General features: G+C 35.3%; 1 protein-coding gene across 4 annotated transcripts; it reads left to right on the top strand.

The window, feature by feature from the left end:
- The first annotated feature begins 3,006 nt into the window (after positions 1-3,006).
- On the top strand, positions 3,007-15,380 carry CLEC7A (C-type lectin domain containing 7A). Of its 4 annotated transcripts, XM_090275419.1 has the most exons (6): positions 3,007-3,160; positions 4,902-5,000; positions 6,441-6,578; positions 7,679-7,830; positions 9,160-9,278; positions 14,873-15,380. In XM_090275419.1, exons 1-6 carry the CDS (start codon positions 3,076-3,078, stop codon positions 15,003-15,005), a joined length of 726 nt encoding a protein of 241 aa, XP_090131545.1. In that variant the 5' UTR covers positions 3,007-3,075; the 3' UTR covers positions 15,006-15,380. The 4 variants fall into 4 exon arrangements, with proteins under 4 accessions (XP_090131545.1, XP_090131546.1, XP_090131547.1 ...); XM_090275420.1 differs by lacking the exon at positions 6,441-6,578; XM_090275421.1 differs by lacking the exon at positions 9,160-9,278 and having other exon boundaries at positions 14,873-15,021.
- The last annotated feature ends 6,682 nt before the right edge of the window (positions 15,381-22,062 follow it).

Raw genomic sequence — 22,062 nt, 5'->3', positions numbered from 1 at the left:
TCTTCCAGGAGAATTTATTGTTTATTTCAGTCAAAACTTAGTGATAGACAGCTCCCTCTTAGAGCAGTTATTTTAGAAACTTGCAATTATAAATCCTTTGTCTGCCCTTTGAAATGTAAATCTACCACTACCATGCAAAACTTTCTTTAAGGACCTTAGAAACATCTCTTTGAATGCAAACATTCATGGAATTAGAGAGATAACTTGCTTTTCCAGTCCCTGTGGAAGAGAGGATAAGGGTGTGTACATTCTGTGGAAGCACCACCCAGCTTCAGCTGGCACCACTGCCCTGTCATGGCAGAAGTTTCCCTTCTGGATAAGCAGAATCAACAAATCCAGGGAGGTAACTTCCTCTTGTCTTTTAAGATTCTCTCTTTGTCTTTAACCTTTGCCATTTTTATTGTCACATGTCTTGGTGTGGGTCTTTTTGGGTCCATTTTGTTTGGGACTCTCTGTGATTCTTGGACTTGTATGTCTCTTTCCTTCCCTAGGTTAGGGAAGTTTTCAGTCATTATTTCTTCATATAGGTTTTTGATCCTTTGCTCTCTCTTCTCCTTCTGGTTCCCCTAAAATGTAGATGTTGTGACACTTCATGTTGTCCCAAAAGTTCCTTAAACTATCCTCATTTTAAAAATTCTTTTTTTTTTTTTTTCCTGCTGTTCTGATTGGGTGTTTTTTTCTAACTTGTCTTCCAAATTGCTGACTCAGTACTCTACTTTATCTAACCTACTGCTTATTCCTCCCAGTGTATGAGGTCTGTCCAGAGGTATCCAGTCATATAATGTGACAAAGAGACATTTATTGAAGAAGATACAAGGTATAAAACACATTGTACATGGGACAATGACACCTCAGTCCCCTTCATAGTAGTAGGTACCTTAGGACCTCAGACGGTTCTCCCATAACCATCAGTTGCCCCGTCGTATTTTCCTGAATCTCACTGACGATCTGAAGTCTCTTCCCTTTCAAGGTGATTTTAGTTTTGGGAACAGCCAGAAGTCACAGGGCACCAAATCTAGGCTGAAGGGAGGCTGAGTCACCTGGGTGATTTGATGGTTTGCCAAAAAATTCTGCATATACGAGTTGTGATACATGAGTAGGTGTATTGTCACGACGAAGCTGTCAGTCACTACTTGCCCATACCTATGGCCTTCTGAATCATCTGTATAGTTTCCATGGAGGAATGTTCAGGCTTAATGCAAAATTTGATGCAGATTCATTGCTCTACTTGTTCAATCACTTTTTAATGTGATGGCCGCACAATACACATGTTCACTCAATGGTGTCTACTGCCTCCACTGACTGGTACAGTAAAGCTGTCATTGTTCACGCATGCACATTCCAGTCCACTCTCCTTGACAGCCAGGTTACATCAATGTCACACAAACCATTCTCGTTATATTAACGATAGTTGAACTTTTTATGGACAGACCTCATATTCTTTGTTTTAGACAATATTATGCTAAGCAGGATTAGCCAGTCAGAGAAGGGCAAGTACCATATAATTTCACTCATATGTGGAATCTAAAAAACAAACTGAACTAACAAGTGAAAGAGAGACAGACTCATAGATAGAGAGCAAGCTTGGGGCAGAGGGATTGAGCAAAAAAGAAAAAAATAAAGAGGAAGAGCTCATGGGCATGTAGAACAATGTGGTGATTGAAGGGTGGAGGGTGACGGTGGGTGGCGGTGGGAGAGGGTATGGGGGGATAAATGGTGATGAAAACAAAAGAACAAAATAAGACAAACAAACAGAAACAAATCCAGATGGCTTAGTCATATGGATTAGCCCCCCTTAATACCACTCCGTGGTTTTTCCTTAGCATACTCCAGACTTTAAAAAGTCTCCGTTTTGGGGAAGTTGCGTTCAGTTAAGCTGGGTCCTCTTCTCTATTGTGATCATATTACTGAAGGAAATCTGTCCTCACTGCTTCAGTGTCATTCATACACCTCCTTCATTTCATTTGCTTCTTTTACTTCAAAATTTTGTAAATGGTTTGGGTATCTCTCTAGTTTCCAGCATTGATAAGTGTCTGGGGGGGGGCACTACTATGGTAACTGGAATAGAGAAAAAATGAAACACTTAGCATAATATTTCAGTCCCAGAATTCTTCATAATGGTCCTTGCAGTATAAGTGTACAAAATGGTGAAGGGAGCAGTGTAGCAAAACAGAAAAAACTATAAGTTTTCCAGCAAGAGTAGATTTTGTTTTGATTCCTTGCTTCAATATTTTTATTAGCTTCTTAAAACTTAGCAAGGGGCTAAAATTTCTGTCTTATCCTTTTTATTTAAAAAAAATAAAAATAATACTTATTACATGGAGTTGTTGGGAAATTAACATTGAATAAGAATACATGTTCACTGGGTAATACCTAGCTCATAGTAATTTTTCAATAAATAATTACTGCTTACTACTTCATATTATTAATCCCAGACAAAGTCAGGAAATTTATTTAGTCTCTGTGTTGTTACAACAATGTACCTCTTCATGGCATCCTTCATCTGCCTATCTGTAGGTTTCCTGTATGAGACAATGAGTTTCTTCATTTATCCTTATATCCCCAGCTCCTGCCATTTGAAAAGATGGGCATTCAATATATGTTTAGTGAATGAATTAGTACATAAATAAATGAATGACTATATAGTAAAAGGAATGTATGGTTAACTTAAGGTACCAGACTTGTTTAATAGTTTACATAGACCAAGTCAATTTAATGATGTCAAATTTATTTGTGAGAATAATGAAAATAGCACATGATATTAATGTTTTCATGTTTCTTATTTTGGTCCTGAAATAAAGACTTATTTATTGTGCTGCCCATAATTTTCTTAAAAGCTGTCAGCCTCAGCAACAAGATCTAAAGGGACAGATGGAAACTTACAGCATACTTTGCATTTCCTGCTTTTGGATAACTGGTTAAACTACTTTAAGCTCAACTTGTTAAAGCTCAGTAAATGTGTATCTCACGTGATCTGACTCATAGATCCTCTTTTGTCCACAGACAGTTGTCTTAAAAAAGCAAAGAACTCTCAAATGCTGTACCAGCTGAGAAACTCGATAGAACGATCAAACAATGGAAAATTTGGATGAAGATGGATATACTCAGTTAGACTTTAGCTCTCAAGGCGTCACCAGGAGACCTGTGTCTTCAGGGAAAGGTATTTTTTTCTTTCTGCTTTCAATAGTTTCATTCTCATCAACTAAAACACTGAAGTAGAGAAAATTTAAGAGACTTTTGATTTGTAGGGGTTTTATTAATGTATGTTAAAAGGTTTTCAGAAGCCACTAAAGATAATTTGTGCACTAAGCTTTTTCTCATGACAACTATTCAGTGACTAATTATTATTTAAATTAATTATAATGATGACAGAAAATATTTGTTTTATAGAAATAGGTCAGCAGTGAGGAGCTTGTAATAAGTATGATGAACTGCAAAGATGAATTTCAATAGGAGTGACATGTTTGTTTGATAGAAGCAAATTGTAGAATGGAGATCAAGGAAAGTTGCAGAAGTTTATACATAAAAAAATCAGGATATTGGAAATAAGAAAGAGAACAATGAACCTTGATTGGTGCAGCGCAGTTGGTTGAGCATTGCCCCTCAAACCAAAAGGTCGCCAGTTTGTTTTCAGGTCAGGGCACATACCTGGGTTGAAAGTCAAGTCCCTGATTGGGGCACATGCGAGATGCAAACAGAAGGATGTTTCTTTTACACAATGATGTTTCCCTCCCTCTCTTTTTCCTTTCCTTCCCCTATCTCTAAAAATAAATGAATACAAGCTTTACAAAAAGAGAGAAGAATGAAAAGATTTAAGAGAGGTGAGAGGTAAAAAGAAACCTGTGATTTTGTGGTAAAGGCCAAAGGGAAATTGGAAGTTACAGGGTTTAGAATCCTGAATCAGAATTTTTGTGTGTGTGGTAAAAGTTTGGTTTGGATTTTTTTAAACAAAGGCAGTTCTTTGTATACTAGTGAGGAAAAACATATGTGTTAGGTAAAAAGGTCCTATTAATAAAACATAACTCTTAAAATGTAAAAGAAGTAAAATATGAAGAGCATTAAAAAGTCTCTTTCTTCCTAAAATTAGCCATCTAGTCTCCTCTGCTCTTACTGCTTATTCTCAGCAAAGGCAAACCATGTTCTTGGTGTGGTGAGGTTAACATAAAATAAGTTCCCTGGTATCAAGAAAGATTATTCACTAGCTTTGACATCATAATTTTCTCTCTTCTGCTTTCTGGTCATTCACATTGCATAATTATTTGGCTTCCTCCACTTGCACAATTCTTTTCTTGGGCAACATTTTGGTGAAGAGTGGAAAAACTGGATGATGCAAGAGGTAGGGAGGTGTGTGTGTGTGTGTGTGTGTGTGTGTGCGCGCGTGTGTGTGTGTGTTTATGCACATGTGTAGACAAACAGTGAGGTACCTACAATCTTCTAGTAGTGTCTAAACTAGATGCTTTTCCATGTGTTAGCTTGTTTAATTCCCACAGTAATCCTTTAAAGTATTATTACCCCATTTTTCACAAAGAGAAATGAAAAAACAAAGGAAGAAATTTGCTCAAAGTCAAGTAACATCTATGTAAAGAGAAGATCATCCTTACTAATCAGTGTTATTTTCCCTACATTAAGCTGTCTGTTCTAAGAATGAGTGAGATTTCAAGTATCTTGGTAGTGTCAAAATCAATAGACATCAAAATGGAACTGAAACTAGGTGTGCATAGCTATCAAAGCATTGTGCTTAAATTACATTTTCAGAACCCAGATAACTAGATTATCTGGGTATCAATGATTAATGTCTCACTTTAGAATTTTCCAGATTTGGATAAATTGTAGAATTGAAGTGCTCCATGATCCACCATCCTATTTCTTCATTCAATCCCTGCTCCCTCTGGCTCCTTCAGGACCCTGTGCTGCATCTCCTCCTTGGCGTACCATTGCTGTGACTCTGGGAACCCTATGCTTGGTGATACTGGTGATAGCTGTGGTCCTGGGTACAATGGGTAAGTATTGCTGGGGAAAATGAACAACAGCAGATGTTTAATAAGCACTTATCAAGCTCTTTTAAAAGCTTGATATACACAGCCTAATTTAGTCTGTACTTAACCCTACTGAACTGGTGCTGTTAATTCTGATTTTATTTGTTAAGGAAATGAGAGACTGGAGGGCTAACTTACTTTTCTAAAATTGTAAACTAGTTAGTGGCGGGACCATGATTGGGAATTTAGTCAATCTGTCTAAAAATCTCATGCTCTGAACTACATTGCTGTACTACCTTGCTTGAAGAACTGGAATTACCGGGATATATGAATAGAAGGAAACCAGTGGAGGTGTAAAACAAAGTACAAAGTGGTGTACCTTCCTAATAAAAAAGTTCCCTAATGAGACTATAAGCTATTTTTATGTCTCATGACTTGAGAAAATTGTTTTATACCTTATCTTTAATCTACACTCAGTTGAATAGTACCAGAAATTACCTGAGGCACTTACTAAGTACTAAGGAGATACTTTATAATGAATGAATAAATTTTATTAGACTTTATGTCTCCTGCATCTTATTGTCAATAAAGTATTATTTTGTTTTCAGAGAGTCTTTATTAGATTCCTTAATTACTCAGACATTTATTGAATACAGTCTATGTTACAAGTACTGGGCAGGTTGTTAAGGAGCTCTCATTTTAAAAATATATAAGAAAGATAGAAGCTTATTATTATTACAAATCTAGTATGGCTCTAATTGACTTTGTTCCATTTGCTTCTTGCTTTCTCCTTACTTATTCTTTCTTCTTCTCTAACTGCGTCATTTTTCTTTCTGTCTTTTTTAAACTATACCACCTTTAAGGAAGTTATTTCTTTTTTCACTTATTTGATCTATCTATTATCTATTTTACCTATTCACTTAATATCTATTTTAACTTCCTCATTGACAATGTGCTATCTCTTTATCATTAATCAAAAATCTATTGCTTTGTATTTCTTAATCCCTTCACCTTTTTACCCTCTTCCCCAAGCAATCATCGATCTGTTTTCTGTATTTAGGAATCTATTTCTAATTTATTTGTTTGTTTATTCTGTTCTTTAGATTCCATATATAAGTGAATCTCATGGTATTTATCTTTCTCTGTCTGACTTATTTCAGTTAGCATAACACCCTCTTACCTTTCTTTCTTTCTTTCTTTCTTTCTTTCTTTCTTTCTTGTCTATGGCTGAGTAATATTCCATTATATATATGTACCACAACTTTTTATCCACTTGTCTATTGATGGTTACCTTCATTGTTTCCAAATCTTGGCTATTGTAAATAACACTGAGGTGAACATAGGGATGCATATATTCTTTTGAATTTGTCTTTATATTACAACAAAAATAGGAGTTTTGGAATTTTAATTTTCAAGTGTAGTAGAATGACCTTTTGTCACTATTATTGTTGTTGGTAAATGAAGGTATTTGGAGATCCAATTCAGGAAACAACCCATTGAAGAATAACAATTTTCCACCAAGAAATAAAGAGAACCACAATCAACCCACACAATCATCTTTAGAAGAGAATGTGGCTTCTACCAAGATACTCACAACCACAGGCAAGGGCAGAATTAAGTGATGAATGGAATTATTGATTCAGGAGGGTTAATTATTAGTGTAATGGCCTGGAGGGGGAGGTGAAGAGGGCATTTTTACATGCAGTGATTGTGCATTCAAGGAAAGCACACATCAGTATTATTTCAGTCTATTATGCCCCTGTCCTATATACAATAAAATAATGTCATAAATACCCAATGCATTTGGCTGGACAGTTCTAAGTTGGATATTTTTCTTTTCAGGTCAGTAACTTACTTATCACTGTCTATGTGTTTAGGCCTACAGGAGATTGTATAATTTGAAATAGGTTTTCTGCCTTGGGGTACTGACATTTTAAAGTGATACAGTAAGAATAAGAAGTAGCACATCATAAAGGAAGAAAGGGGGAGGGAGATAAAAGAAAGAAGAAAAATGTTGGTGAGAATTAAAAGGCAAAATTACACACATATAGAAGAGATAAACCTAATAGCTATGTTCCAAAAACTCTGGTTACATTTGTTTTTCTTTCATCATACAATTTCACTGATTTTATTACAATTTATACACACTTGATCTTTACTTCTAATTTAATCATAATTGACAGTGACAACATTTTGATTTTAATTTCCCATCTCTGGACCCATACTTCCTCATGCTTTTTATCAAGTAGCTAGTAATACAAAACAGAAATACTATGTAATGTAAATAATTGTTCTTATACTTTTATCATTTGGGAAATTGCCTTCTGAAATGGATCTCACCCTTGTAAAATAAGTTAATGTGAAATTACTGTGTGCCTAATGATTGATTTTGAGTTGATTTATTTTAAGAGTTATGAAGAAAGGGAGTTCTGGGATGAATTTGAAAGAATGAGAGACAAGAAGAAAAGAAAGGCAGACTGTGTGAAACACTTTTATAGTTAATTTATTTTTAATCCTAATTGAATGGGGGCATTTCAACATGACCTCTTTTGTAAAGTCATATTCTTATTGTTTGAATTGAAAATGAAATATTTTATTGGCAATTCACTAATTATTTATTGTGCACTCAGAAGCATGGTGCTTGCACTAAAAGAGTGAAGTATTATGATATAAACCACATCATATTTGTCTTTTATTGCCAGGAGAGCTTTCCAGCTCTTGTTCCCCTAACTGGATTGCACATGAGAATAGCTGTTATCTAGTTAGCACAACAATGGATTCCTGGAATAGAAGTAAAGGACATTGCTCTCAACTGGGTTCTTATCTCCTGAAGATAGATAGTTCAGAAGAACTGGTAAGTGTAAATTTCTGTTATAACTATTTGTGATCTATACTGAGCAGAAAAGTAGAGATAGATGCCAGGTAATAATAATCTTCCCTAAGAAAAAGTAATTTTTAATATCTCCATAATTATAATAATAGCATGCAATAAATGGGTAATGTTTTTGGTATATGCTTTTCTTTTAATTAACTTAGAAAATAAGCACATTGTATTTTAATTCAGATCCTTTCAAATACACCACAAGTTTGCATGACCATTATAATAAGGTCACTACTCATTTTTGTGGGTTTAGATTTTAATTTTTAAATTTGATGGTAGAACATTCTCCCCCTTGTCATCATAATTATCAAGAAAAATAGCATTTATAAATCATTTACTCCTTACAAGATACTGTGAAAGGTAAAGAGGTTTTAAAAGTAAGCTTGATATTTCAATGCTCATGTAATTTGTAAGAAAAAATAAACAACAGCTGTTAAAAGTTAAATATTGGTACTGACAACAAATGTGATAGGAATTCAGAGAGAGATCTCTGTGGACACAAAACATTTTTCAGGAAAGGTGAAACTTACAATGCATTATTAATGAAGGTGAGAACTTAGATGTGTTATAAGAAAGGTTAATAGTCAAGAAACATTTTACACTATAAATCTAAACAATCTATAATTTCTACCTTAATTTTCACTACCTTAATTTCTTAATTTTACCTAACAGTTGTAGTTCACATAAGAATTAATAAATGCTTATGTAAGGCAAAGGAAAAAAAGGAACTGGAAGTCTGTCTGGATTTTAAAACTTCCTGTAATCACCACTATATGTGCTATATTTGTCAACAATTCAACTATCATTGTTAAACCCCAGATTAATTATTCATAAAACATTCAATCACCCTAAATTACTTTTATGTTGTCATCCAGCTCTGAGAGGCATTTCTTGACAAAGGTTCTATAAATTTATATTTCTAACTTGAGGAAAAGATAGTGACCAGTCATCCATGAAAGTTGCCTAGGAGACTGAGTTTTGACAGGTAGATTGAATAGAGCTGGTACAATTTTGCCATTATGGATATATTCTTTGTGGAAAATTAAATAACGATGGCTCTGAATAAATGGGATATGCCTTTTGAGACACTCAGTGGCACTCCAGAATTGGCATTTCTCTCGAGGTTGATGCCAGTGCACACATGCGTCCTTCACCAAGGTGATTCAATTTGTCTCTTTCTCAATGTCTATAAGGATCTCTCTCATCTCTTCTGTGTCTTTGCCTCTATCTCTATCATCTCTGTTTATCTCTCTCTCTCTCTCTCTCTTCTTGACATGTATTTGTATTTATGTTTCCCTACAGAAATTTATAGAAGAGCAAGTGTCTTCCTACCCTGATAATTCATTTTGGATAGGGCTCTCTCGCCCTCAGACTGAAAGACCATGGCTCTGGGAGGATGGCTCAATGTTCTCTTCTAACTTGTAAGTATCTAGAGAGACGAAGTCTCATACCTTTTCTCAGAAAGGGAAGAGCATGTCAAGCAGTTAAAATCTGATTTGTCGACCATATATAAGAAAGACAAAGAGGACCATGAATATTGATGGAGCAAAAGGAAAAGTGAGCCAAGAAAAAAAAAAAAAAGAAGAGGGTAACAGAGGAGCGTATAGTCAAAAATTGCTGCGTGGTCATTTAGTGCTATCAGCACAAGTGTTTCCTCAGCTCTCTCACCAGGAGGACACCTGCCACTAACTAGAAATTGCTCAGTAAGGAGCAGTCACTGTTGGTTAGTGTAAAACTGTGGTTAAGAACATGGGCTTTTGAGGCATGTCTCAGCTTGAATCAGTGATTGGCCCACTCACTTATGAAACTGGATAAATTGTTCAACCTATCAGAGACCCTCTTTCTTCATCTGTAAATAAGAATAAAAATAGAAATTACCTCTCAGGATTGGGAGATAAAGGAAATAAAAGTAAAATAACTTAACATAGTGTTTTGCACATAGTAAACATGTAATACGTACTATTATCATTAATTTTAAAAGCAGCTGCATTGCATATTTTATAAAGTTCTCAAACATTTTTCACACTTGCATGATTATAAATTCTTCCTCATTGTCTGTGTATTGATTGGGGTTCTTCAGGGAAACAGAACTAATAGGAGACCTACATAGATCAACATAGATCTTCTCTGGAGAGCCCTAATACACGACAATGAGGAAGAAGTCATATACAGAGATTTGTTATGCGGAACTGATTCACATGATTATGGAGACCGAGACATCCCATGATCTGCCTTCTGCAAGCTGTTGACCGAGGAAAGCCTGTGGTGTAACTCATCCAAATATAAAGGACTGCAAACCAGGGAAGCTGATTGTGTAAAACCCAGTGTTAGGGCAGGAAAAGATGAGATGAAGCAGGAAAAAAAGGGACGGATTCTTCCTTCCTCCCCCCTTTTTTTTTCTGTTTAGGTGCTCAATGGATTGGATGATGCTCACTTACAATTGAGAGGGCAATCTACTGAGCTCACGGATTCAAACACTCATTTCATCCAGAAACATCCTCACAGACATTCAGAAATATTGCTTAATGTGGGTGTGGCCTGTCAAGCTGACACATAAAATTAACCATCGCAAAGTGTTGAAATCTTTCTCACCATAATGATCATCCATTTTCTTTCTTTCTTTTTTTTTTTTAATTTTCTTCTTAATATGAGGGGGGATTCCCCCAAACTGGAGGGAACCACCTCAAACTGGAATTATCTTCTGTAGGGCAGGCCCCTTGTAGTACAGGCTCCCCCTGCTTGGTGAGTGTTCCAAGAACTCATGTGTATCAGCACACCAGCCGGTGTTGCTGTGAGAGGCTGCACTCAGCTTCAGTGAAGTTTAAAAAAAAAATACTTTATTTATTTATTTTTTTAGAGAGAGGGAAAGGGAGGGAGAAAGGGAGAGAAACATGGTTGTGCGAGAGATACGTCAATCAGTTGCCTCTCATAGGGCCCCAATTGGGACCTGGCCTGAACTGGGGATCAAACCAGCAACTTTTTGGTTCACAGGTTGGCACTCAATCCACTGAGCCATAACAGCCAGGGCTCAGTGGATTTTTTTGAAGACTATTTCAATGCATTTGCCCATTTCATGATGGGTGATTTATGAGTGTACCTGCCCACACAGTGCTGAGTGTTCAGTGGTATTTGACCAAAAAACGACATGACCCCCATGCTCCACTCTCTGTATTCCCTACATCTTTCCCCAAGTGACATTTTTTTTGTTGTTGTTCCCTGAATAAAAAAATTTCTCAAAGAGTAACATTTTGCCTATGTGGAAGAGGTGAAGCAAAAAAGGCAGAAGCACTAAAAGGCATCAAAATCAGAGTTCAAAAACTAAGCAGTAGAAAAAATGCCTTGCAAGGTGTATTGCTTCAAATGGAGAGTACTTTAAAGGTGACTGAAATTTGAACATATAAAAATTAATACATAATTTTTATAAATAAATTCTGGGTTTTATAGGCCCCCCTCAAAACTGCAGAATATGAAATTATGTTCCCCTTTTAAGTTATTAGGGTGCAAGTGTATGTGTGTATCTATATATACATGACTGTTTCTTTTCCCTTTTTCTTTTTGCCCATCAATCTCAGAAAGAAATTTTGGCTTAGTTGAATCTCTCCTTCTCCCCCTGTGTCTTTTAAATTTTTCTTTCATTAATTTCAATTCTCTTTTTTTATTACTTCCTTTATGCAATTATTTTTTCTTTTTTGTCGTTGTTGTTGAATTTACTATTCTTTCTCTAACATTTTCTATGGATGCTTAATTCCTATAACTCATACTTTCTTTTTCTCAAATTTTGTTGCAATTCACCTTGAAATACTTTCTGTTTTTTATCATGAGTTGTTCTTTGACTTATGAGTTCCTTTAAAATGTATTTCTTAATTCGTTTATATCTTTATATTTATAATTATCCTTTTAAGTTTCAGCTTAATCCCATTGTGGTAAAGGAACACACCAAGTGTGATTGAAGTGCTCTGATTTTTATCTGCTTCTTCTTCCCATAATGAAAGAACTATATGAAAATCTTCCACTGTGATTTTCTTTACAACTCTGCAAACATTTTAGTTGCTGTGCTGAAATTAGATGTATATAGGCTTCGATGTATAGATTTATGCAGTCAATTCATCTAGATATTCCCACATATATTAATGTTTTCTTTGTTTCGTCTTCCTTTCTGCCTCCCCTACCTTCCATTTTATGTCATTTTCCCTAAACTTAAAGATTACTCTTTAAAGGTGAATTCTCTATTTGCCTGAAATGGCGTTATTTCAAATTTTCTAAAAAATATTTATTTTAACATTAGACATTTGTAACTTTCTCTCAGCCATTCAAAGATATTATTATAATGTGTTCTATTTTTATTATTGTTTTAAGGAGTTCAACTGTTTGAAGGTAATGAATGTTTTAAATTTTATGTTACTTTTCAGATTTGGCATAACTCAGTCATATTTTCTCCAAATGACCCATCTTTCTTCTCTTTCTCCTGGGATCTCAGTTATGTGCATTATCAAACCATTGACAATATTATATGTCTTCTTTGCTTTTTCCTGCATTTTTATCCTTTTTCTTTAATCTTTTTCTTTACTTCTTATATGTCTCCCAGTTAATTAATTTTTCTCATCTGTTGCTATTCTGCTGTTAAAAGTATTTATTAACTTAAATTTTGTTTAGTGAAATTTTTAGTTCTATAATTACAACTTAGTTTTTTCTAAAATCTACCCCATCACTATTTGCAATTCCTGGCTTCCTTTCATCATTTGCAATATTGTCTTTTTACTCCAAAAATACAGAGTATAGTTGTTTAACATTTACCTTTGATAATTCCAATGTCTTATTCTCAAGTCTTTCTCTTTCTACTATATTTTTTCTATTTTTCATTCATGTTGATTTGTTTTCTTATATGCCTTATTATTTTTGACAGTGTGCTTAACATTATATCATTTTTTATTGTTGATGTTATTACAGATGCCCCTAATCCCTGCCTCCCACCTTTGCCTACCTCTACCTAGCCCCCGTCCTCCCTCCCCTGGCCTTAAATGTTTCTAGAATTAATTTGAAGTTCACAGGGTGGCTTTTCATTTGCTTCTGGCAGGCACCATTGGGTAGAACCAGGACAAACTTCTGAGCATGATCATATTTTCATTTTAAGACCACTTAAAGATTTCAGCATAGTAACTTTATTAACAGTCTTGACAGAATATATATCCTATATTTCTATAACATTTTTTTGTCTTGAATTTTGTTATTTTAACACATGACTAGTGGACTCTTTCTATTTTGTTACATGGAGTAAAAACCTTTTATTTCTTATTTTGACATTCAATATTATTTTATATTAGTTCCAGGTGTACAACATAGTGGCTAGACATTTATATACTTTATGAAATGATCACCCCAATAATGCTAGGACCCACCTAGCAACCTGCTTTATTACAATATTATTGACTACCAGTTTGTGCTTTTTAATTTCTTGACCTTTTTCACCCAGCCCTCCCTCCAACTTCCTCTTCCATCTGACAACCATCATTCTGTTCTCTGTGTCTGTGAGTCTGTTTCTGTTTTTTTATTGTTGTTGTTTATTTTGTTCTTTAGATTACACATATAAGTGAAGTCATATGGTATTTGTCTTTCTTTGTCTGACTTATTTTACTTAGCATGAAAACCTCAAGGTCCATCCATGTTGTCACAAGATGTAATATTTTATTCTTTTTATGGCCAAATATTATTCCATTGTATATATGTACCACCTCATCTTCATATAATCATATATTGATGGGCATCTGGGTTGCTTCCTATCTTAGATATTGTAAATAACACTGCAATGCAGATAGGGGTACATATATTTTCTTGAATTAGTGTTTCGGCTTTCTTCTTTCAATAAATTCCCAGAAGTGAAATCGCTGGGTGATCAGGCAGCTCCATTTTTAATTTTTTGAGGAAACTCCATACTGCTTTCCACAGTGGCTACACCGGTCGGCATTCCCACCATAATACACAAGGGTTCCCTTTCCTCTACAACCTTGCCAACACTTGTTTGTTGATTTCTTGATGATAGCCATTCTGACGGGTGTGAGGTGATATCTCATGGTGGTTTCAGTTTCACTTATTTAATGATTAGTGATTTTGAGCATCTTTTCATATGTCTATGGGACATCAGCATGTCCTCTTTGGAGAAATGTGTATTCAGGTCCACTGTCCATTTTTAACTTGTTTGTTTGTTTGTTTTTGTTGTTAAGTTGTATGAGTTCCTTACAAATTTTGAATAATAACCCTTTATCCAATGTATCATTGGCAAATATCTTCTCCCAGTAAGTAGATTGTCTTTTTGTTTTAATGGTTTTCTTTCACTGTGAAAAAATTTTTACTTTAATGTAGTGCCATTTGTTTATTCTTTCTTCTGTTTCCCTTGCCTGCCAAGATATATCAGAAATAATGTGCTCTTTCTAAAATCACAGGAGTGTTCCAAAGTAATATTGTGATATGTTACTCTGCCCTGGTTTTCTGGGTGGCTGTAACTTAATCTAGCTCTGTCCATTTCCCCAAACTCTTGGATGTTAAGGAAAAAAAAATTAGAGAACACTGGTCAGAATTCTTCCTGAAGCCTGGATCAAATTGTTTCATGCCCTTAGCCTAAATGTTTTTACAGAAGAATCATGTCAGTTCTCCAAGCCCAGGGTTGAGGAGAGATAAATACACAAGATGAAGAGTATAAAACTGCAGCTTTTACATGGAGGCTCAGTGATGCTTGACTTAATACTGTTCCTTCAGGAAACTGAAGAGCAAATAGGACAAAGCCATGTGTCCACTTACCCATGGTTGTTATTGTAATTGTCTCACATTATCTTCTAATATATTCTCAGGTTACATCTGAGAGCCGATATAATATAAATTCAAGTCCTCTTTTTCAATCACGTAGACACTTCAGAAACTCTTTTTTACCAATATCCTTACCAGTTTATTTCAGCATTGTGTAGACAGTAGACAGTATTCTTAATGCTTATCCTAACCACCTCATTGTCTTTTATTTTAACAGGTTTCAAATCAGAAGCACAGCTACCCAGGAAAACTTATCTCACAATTGCGTTTGGATTCACCTATCAAATATTTATGACCAGCCTTGTAATGTGCCCTCTTACAGTATTTGTGAGAAGAAGCGGTTGATGTAATGATGGTGGTGTTGACATGAAGTAGCAGAGAAAACTATGTAAGATAGTAAGGAGGACACAAAACAAAACATAAAAAAGAGTATTTGAAGTCAAAATAAAAGCTTAACTATCAAAAGAGCTCAGCCAACTGTAATCTTAGCCAAGAAACAGGATGGAAAGACTGTGATTTTTGCACATTAACTCTATTGGTAGTTCAGTATTATGTTCTAATTAACAGAGCCCAAGAAATGGAGTCAGAGCAGTAGAACCTGAATTTTTATTCTATGACTGACATGGCATTTATGTGGGACTAACCTCAATTCCTTGGTGTTTCAAGGAGATCTTAATTTCTGGCTCTACCAGAGACATGCTTGTCCTTAAAAAGTGCCATTGGAGTACACAGTGAACCTGACACAGGGAGAAGGTACAATATAATTCTGAGTAGCTAAACGAAGAAATAAAAAATAAATTTACTATAATCAGAGCTATTTAATTATTTTATTCATCAATATGGTATTGATTGTGATCAAAACCCATAAAAAGCAGGAATTCCATTTTTGTTCTTAATTAAATAGCCCAGAAAATATGTCTGCCACATCTTTGAATGATAAGTTTTCTTGTAATGTGAAACTGCTTTTAAAAGAAAGCTTTTTCTCCTTCTTTTTGTTGTTGAGTCACATTTAAAATTTTTTTAATTTTTCAATTACAGTTGACATTCAACATTATTTTATATTAGCTCCAGGTGTACAGAATAGTGGTTAGACATTTATATACTTTACAAATTGATCCCACTGATAATTCTACTACCCACCTGGAACTACACATGGTCATTACAATATTTTTCACTATATTACCTATGCTGCACTTTACATCCCCAGGACTATTTTATAATTATCAATTTGTATTTATTAACCCTTCACTTTTTCATCCAGCCTGCCACGCCCCCTCCCATTTATCAACCAACAGTCTGTTCCCTGTATCTATACGAAGAGACGAAGAAGAAGAGGTTCTATTGTTTTCTCATTTGTTTTGTTCTTTAGATTCCACACATAAATAAAATAATGCACTATTTGTCTGACTTATTTCATGAAGTATAATACCTTCAAGGTCTGTCCATCTTTTCACAAATGATAAGATTTCATTTTTTATGGCCAAGTAGTATTCCATTGTATATACGTATCACCTCTTCTTCACCCAATTATCTACTGATGGGCACTTAGTTTGCTTCCCTATCTTGGCTGTTGTAAATAACACTTCAATGCACATGCAGGTGCAACTATCTTTTTGAATTACTATTTTGAATTTCTTCAGATAAATACCCAGAAGTGTAATTGCTGGGTCGTAGATAGTTCTATTTTTAATTTTCTGAGGGCCCTCCATTCTGTTTTCCACAGTGGCTGCCCCAATTTGCATTCCCACCAAGAATGCACAAGGGTTCCCTTTTCTCCACATCCTTGCCACACTTGTTGGCTATTTGACTGGTGGGGAGTGATATCTCATGGAGATTTTAATTTCCATTTCTCTGATAGCAATTTTGAGCATCTTTTCATATGTGTATTAGCCATATGTGTATTCAGATCCTCTGCTCATTTTTTGGCATTATTTGTTTTTTTGTTAAGTTCTATAAGTTCTTTATAAATTTTGGATATTAACCCCTTATTGGATGTATCATAGGAAAATATATTCTCTCAATTAGTAAGTCGTCTTTTCATTTTATTGATTTTTTTTTTTTGCTATGCAAAGCCTTTTTTAGTTTGATGTGCCATTTGTTTATTCTTTCTTTATTTTCCATTGCCTGTGGAGATACATCAGAAACTACATTACTAAGAGCAATGATAGACAGTTTACTGCCTATGTTTTTGCTAGGAGTTTTATCGTTTGGGGGTTTCCATTTGTCTTTAATCCATTTTGAGTTTATTCTTCTATATGTGGTAAGAATGTAATTTAGTTTCATATTTTTGCATGTATCTGTCCAATTTTCTCCATATCATGTATTGAATAAACTGTCTTTAGTCCACTGTATATTTTGATTCTTTTGTCAGTTTAATCAACCACATTGGCATGGGTTTACCTCTGGGTTCTTTATTCTTTTCTATTAATCTCTGTGTCCAGTTTTATGCCATTATCATGCTGTTTTGACTACTATAGTCTTGTAGTATAGGTAGCATGGAATTTACAACTTTGCTGTTTTTTCTCAAGATTTCCCTGGCTATTCAGGATCTTTTGTGCTTTTATATAAATCTTATAATTATTTCTTCTGGTTCTGTGACAAGTTCCATTGGTATTTTGATAGAGATTGCATTGAATCCATTGATTGCTTTGGGTAGTATGGATACTGTAATAATGTTAATTCCTCCTATCCATGAGAATGGCATGCACTTCCATTTATTTGTATGTTCTTCAATTTCTTTCTTCAATATCTTATAATTTTCTCAGTACATGTCTTTTACCTTCTTGGCTGAGTTTATTGCTAGATGGTTTTTTTGGTGCAATTGTAAATAGAATTATTTTCTCAATTTCTCTTCTGATAGTTTGTTATTGGGGTATAAAATGCAATTTCTGAATATCAGTTTTGCATCCTGCCACTTTATTGAATTCATTTATTAGTTCTAATAGTTCTTGGTGGGATCTTTAGTGTTACCTATATATTATGTCATGTCATCTGCAAATAATAACAGCTTTACTTCTTTCTTTTCAGTCTGGATGCCTTTTATTTTTTTCTTTGTCTGATTGCTGTGAGTAGGACTTTCAGTATTACGTTGAGTAAAAGTGGTGAAAGTGGACAACCTGTCTTGTTCCTGATCTTCAGGAAATCACTTTTAGCTTTTCCCTGTTGAGTGTGATGTTAGCTGTGGCTTTGTCGTATATGGCTTTTATTGTGTTGGGATATATTCCATCTATTCCCACTTTGCTGAATTTTTATCATAAATGGATGCTGGATTTTGTCAAATGCTTTTTTTATATCTATGGATATTATCATATGAAATTTATTCTTCATTTTGTTTATGTGCTATATATCACATTGATTGATCTATGGATATTGAACCAACTTTACATCTCAGAAATAAATCCCACTTGGACATGGTGTATGTTATTTTTAATGTATTGCTGAATTCAGTGTGCTAATATTTTGTTGAGGAGTTTTGCATCTATGCTTATTGGGATGTTAGCTGATAATTTTTTTAATGTTTTTATCTGGTTTTGGAATCAGAATAGTTGTGACTTCATAAAATGAGATTGGGATCCCTTCCTCCTTTTAAATTATTGTGGAATAATGAAAATACAGGTGTTAATTTTTCTTTGAATGTTTGGTAAAATTCAACTGTAAAGCCATCCAGTTCAAGACACTTGTTTGTTGGGAGTTTTTTGATTACCGATTTGATTTTGCTGCTAGTAATGCATGTGTTGAGATTTTCTGTTTCTTCTTGATTCAGTCGTGGAAGACTGTTTCTAGAAATGTATCCATTTCTTCCAATTTGTTGGCATATAATTGTTTGTAGTAATTTCTTATCATCTTTTGTATTTCTGTAGTGTTTGCTGTCACTTCTTCTCTTTTATTTCTAATTTTATTTATCTGGGTTTTATCTATTTTTTCCTAAATGGGTCTGGTTAAAGGTTTCTGTTTATATTTTTGAAGAATTAGTCTTGATCTTTTCTTTTCTTTTCTTTTTTCAGAATCTGTTTCATTTATTTCCACTCTGATCTTTATTATTTCCATTCTTCTACTCATGTTGGCCTTTTTTCTTCTTTTTATAGTTCCCTTTGATATAAGGTTTGATTGTTTATTTGAGAATTTTCTTTTTTTGCAAGGTTGGCCTGTGTTGCTTTTTGGACTGCTTTCACTATGTTTCACAGATCTGGGGTCATTGTGGTTTCATTTTTATTTGTCTCTTTTGATTCCTTCTTTGATCATACTGCTAACCCATTCATAGTTTGGTAGCATGTTATTTACTCTTCTGTTTGTGTGTTTTTTAGGTTTTTTCTTGTATTTTATTTCTAGTTTCATACTATTGTGACCAGAAAAGATGCATTATATATGTTTAATCTTAAATTTACTGAGAATAGTTTTCCGGTTTAACATATAGACTATCATTGAAAATGTTGTATGTGTCCTTGAAAAAATGTATATTCTGCTACTTTGGGTGAAATGCTCTAAAGATATCAATTAAATCCCTCTGGTCTTGTGTGTCAATTAAGGTCACAGTTTCCTTGTTGAGTTTCTATCTGGAAAATCTATCCATTGAAGTCAGTGGGGTAGTATTAAAGTCTCCTACTCTGACTGTATTACTGTAGATTTCTTCCTTTATGTCCATCAATATTTGCTGTATATGTTTAGGTGCTCCTATGCTGGGTGTATAAATGTTTACAAGGGTTATATCCTCTTATTGGATTGATCCCTGTATTATTATGAAGTGTCCTTCTTTGTCTCTTACTATACCCTTTGTTTTGAAGTTTATTTTGTCTAATGTAAGTATTGCTATCCCAGCTTTTTTGTTTGTTTGTTTTGTCTTCATTTGTATGAAATATCTTTTTTCATTCCTTTACTTCAGTCTGTGCATGTCTTTTAATCTGAACTGGGCCTTTTTAGGTATCATATATATGGGTCTTATTTTCTTATCCATCCAGCTACCCTATATCTTGACTGGAACATTTATTTCATTTACATTTACAATGATTATTGGTAGGTACATAGTTATTGCCTTTTATTATTCATATTGGTGTCCTTTTCTTCTTCATAAAGAAGTGCCTTTAACATTTCTTGTGATACTGGTTTGGTGGTATTGAACTCTTCTAGGTTTTCTTGTCTAGAAAGCTCTTTATTTCTCCTTCAATTTTAAATGCTAGCCTTGCGGGTAAAGTAGTATTGGTTGTAAGTCCTTTTTAGTTTTATACCATTGTGGCCAGAGAAAATGCATGATATAATTTCAGTCTTCTTAAGTTTACTGTGACTTATTTTGTGGCTTTACATGTGGTCTATCCTGGTAAATGTTGCATGTGCACTTGAGAGGAATGCATATTCTGCTGCTTTGGGTGAAATGTTCTAAAAATATCAATTAAATGCATCTGGTCTATTATGTCATTTAAGGGCATTTTGGTTATTTTAAATATTTTATGACAATCTCTTTTGGCCTGCAAAGTGTCTGTTGAGAAATCAGCTCAGAGTCTTATGGTAGTTCCCTTATAGATAAGTAACTGTCTTTTTCATGCTGTTCTTAAGATTTTCTTTGTCTTTAACCTTTGGCTTTTTAATTATGATGTGTCTTGGTGTAGGCATTTTTGGGTTCATCTTGTTTGGAACTCTTTCTGCTTCTTGGACTTGTGCATTATTTTTCTTTACCAGGATAGGGAAGTTTTCAGACATTATACATTTACATAGGTTCTCAATCTCTTGCTCTCTCTCTCTCCTCCTTCTGTTAGTTCCTATGATGCTAACGCTGTTATATGCTTGATGTTGTCTCAGAAGTCTCTTAAACTTTCCTCATTTTTAAATTCTTTTTTCTTTTTGCTGCCCTGATTGAATGTTTTCTGCTAACTTGTGTTTCAAATTGCTGAATTGTTCTTCTGCTTCATCTAATCTGTTATTGATTTTTTCTAGTGTATTCTTTACTTCAGTTATTGTAGTCTTCATTTTTTACTGTTTTTATGGTTTCTATGTCCTTTTTGTGCTTACTATCTCTTTGCTGAAATTCTCACTAAGTTCCTTGAGTATCCTTATAACCAGGTTTTGAATTCTGTATCTGGTAGATTGCTTCCCTCTGTTTTATTTTGTTCTTTTTTCTGGAGATTTCTTTTGTTGTTTTATTTGGGAGATGATTCTTTGTCTCCTCATTATGGCTTCCTCTCTGTGTCCATCCCTACACTAAGTAGATGTACTAAATGGCCCCTTCTTGGCAGGGTGGCCTTATGTATTGTGGTCTGTTTTGCCTAGTGGTACAAACTCCCTGATCACCTGAGCTGGTTGCTTCAGGAGAGTCTCTTACATGGGTTGTGTGTGCCATCCTATTGTGGTTGAGCCTTGATTACTGTTGGCACATCAGTTGGTGGGATTGTCCCATAGGCTGACTGGCTGTGAGTATTGGCTATGGTCACAGCATATGTGTTGCTGTGTTGAGGCTTACCCGACAGAGATGGATTTGCCCCTGGAGGGTCCTATGCCTGCTTAGACCACCCTTTGGAGAGTGTCATTTGTGGAGCTAATCAGAGGGTGCTCTGCTGTAGTCTGAAACTGGCCATTGAGTGTGTTGGTTCTGAGGCCTCTTGGGAGAGTCTCCAGTTCTGGCCAATGTCAAATACTGCCTATGAGTGGCCTAGGGCCGCCTGTCAGGAGCTACAAAGTGATCTGCACTTGGTAGCTGCCTCTGCTGGACTGGGATGTACGTGGGAAAGTTGACACTGCAAACTGAGGTCAGCTGCTACCAGTACTGGGCCTGGGAAGGTCAGAAAAAGTCATGAGTCACCCCGAGACATGTTGTTGCCTGTAAGAGCCTGGGGCAGTATGTGAGTAGGCTGAGGCAGGGTCTCTGAGAGTTGCTAGGGTGAGGTGAGTTCTATTTACCAGGTTATTCTAGATTCAGATTTGGTGCCAGTGCTGAGCTTGTGGCCAGTCATCAAAGGTCGCAGCGTACACTGAAGCTAGCTGCCCCTTGCCTACGGTCTCTAGACCTTTGTGGTGGGATGGAGTCTCAGAGAATCATCAAGGTGGAGTGAGTGGAGCTCACTAAGCTAATGTAAATTCAGACTTGGTCATGTGGGGAGAGGGCTCAACACAAGGAAATGGTGGCCCTTGCTATGAAGCCACACAACTCAGTTTCTCCCTGTATGTCTCTGGTGCCCTCCAAGCTTGACTGGAAGTCCTTGAGAGTTTTTTTTTTTTTTTTTAAAGACTATTGTGATACAAGGCTGGCTGCCTGCCTGTGGAAGAGCCAGGGGTGGTTTGGGAGTTGCGTGGGGCAGAGTCTCAGGGAGTCATCAGGGTAGAGCAAGTAAAGTTCACCAGGCTAAGGCAGATACAGATTTGGCCATGTTGGGGGAAAGCTCAATACGGGAAAGATGGTGCCGGCCTGCCAGCTGAATTAGA

This window comes from Furipterus horrens, unplaced genomic scaffold (assembly GCF_987537825.1).
Source record: "Furipterus horrens unplaced genomic scaffold, mFurHor1.1.pri manual_scaffold_4, whole genome shotgun sequence".
NCBI classification, from domain to species: Eukaryota; Metazoa; Chordata; class Mammalia; order Chiroptera; family Furipteridae; genus Furipterus; species Furipterus horrens.
This window is presented reverse-complemented; position numbering and strand designations above follow the sequence as displayed.